The sequence below is a fragment of the Bison bison genome, unplaced genomic scaffold (genome assembly GCF_000754665.1).
Source record: "Bison bison bison isolate TAMUID 2011002044 unplaced genomic scaffold, Bison_UMD1.0 scf7180017848441, whole genome shotgun sequence".
Taxonomy (NCBI): Eukaryota; Metazoa; Chordata; class Mammalia; order Artiodactyla; family Bovidae; genus Bison; species Bison bison.
Genome location: NW_011479014.1, coordinates 8,883 through 9,774, shown reverse-complemented (window position 1 = coordinate 9,774; position 892 = coordinate 8,883). Strand labels below are relative to the sequence as shown.

Here is an 892-nt window from a genome sequence, read left to right as displayed (position 1 = left end):
TGCTCATCAGAAAACTCACACAGGAGAGAAGCCCTTTGAATGTGATGAATGTGGAAAATCTTTTGGCAGGAAGTCACAACTCATTCTACATCAGAGAACACACACAGGAGAGAGACCCTATGAATGTACTGAGTGTGGGAAAACCTTTTCTGAGAAGGCAACCCTCATGATTCATCAGAGAACTCACACAGGGGAGAAACCCTATGAATGTGGCGAATGTGGGAAAACATTTCGTGTTAAGATATCTCTTACTCAACATGAGCGAACTCACACGGGGGAGAAACCCTATGAATGTGGTGCTTGTGGGAAAAACTTTGGTGCAAAAAAATCCCTAAACCAACATCAAAGAATTCATACAGGTGAGAAACCCTATAAATGTGGTGAATGTGGGAAATTTTTCAGATTGAAGATGACTCTGAATAATCACCAGAGAACTCATACGGGTGAAAAACCCTACCAGTGTAATGAATGTGGGAAATCTTTCAGTGTGCATTCATCTCTTGGAATACATCAGCGAATTCACACAGGAGAGAAACCTTATGAATGTAACAAATGTGGTAATGCCTTCTATGTCAAAGCACGCCTCATTGAACATCAGAGAATGCATTCAGGAGAAAAACCCTATGAATGTAGTGATTGTGGAAAAATCTTCAGTATGAAGAAATCCCTTTGTCAACACCAGAGAACTCATACAGGAGAGAAACTTTGTGAATGAAGAAATGCCTTCTCTGTGAAAGTATGCCTCATTAACACAGGAGAGACCCTTTGAATGCCAAGAATGTGGGAAAGCTTTCTGGCAGAAGGCATACCTCACAGAACATCAGAGAACTCATTTAGGCCAGCCCTTGCCGTGTACTGTGGAGAAAGCTTCTCTAAGAAGACCCCCCTCACC

General features: G+C 42.0%; 1 protein-coding gene across 1 annotated transcript in view; it reads left to right on the top strand.

Moving 5' to 3' along the window:
* LOC104992386 (zinc finger protein 157-like) overlaps nt 1-852 on the top strand; it is a gene marked incomplete at both ends in the record, with an annotated part of 5,769 nt that extends 4,917 nt beyond the window's left edge. The window contains 2 exons of the mRNA XM_010845245.1: nt 3-702; nt 761-852. Coding sequence (XP_010843547.1) covers nt 3-702; nt 761-852 — 792 coding nt within the window. The remainder of the gene's footprint in view (nt 1-2; nt 703-760) is intronic.
* Between the last annotated feature and the right edge of the window lie 40 nt (nt 853-892).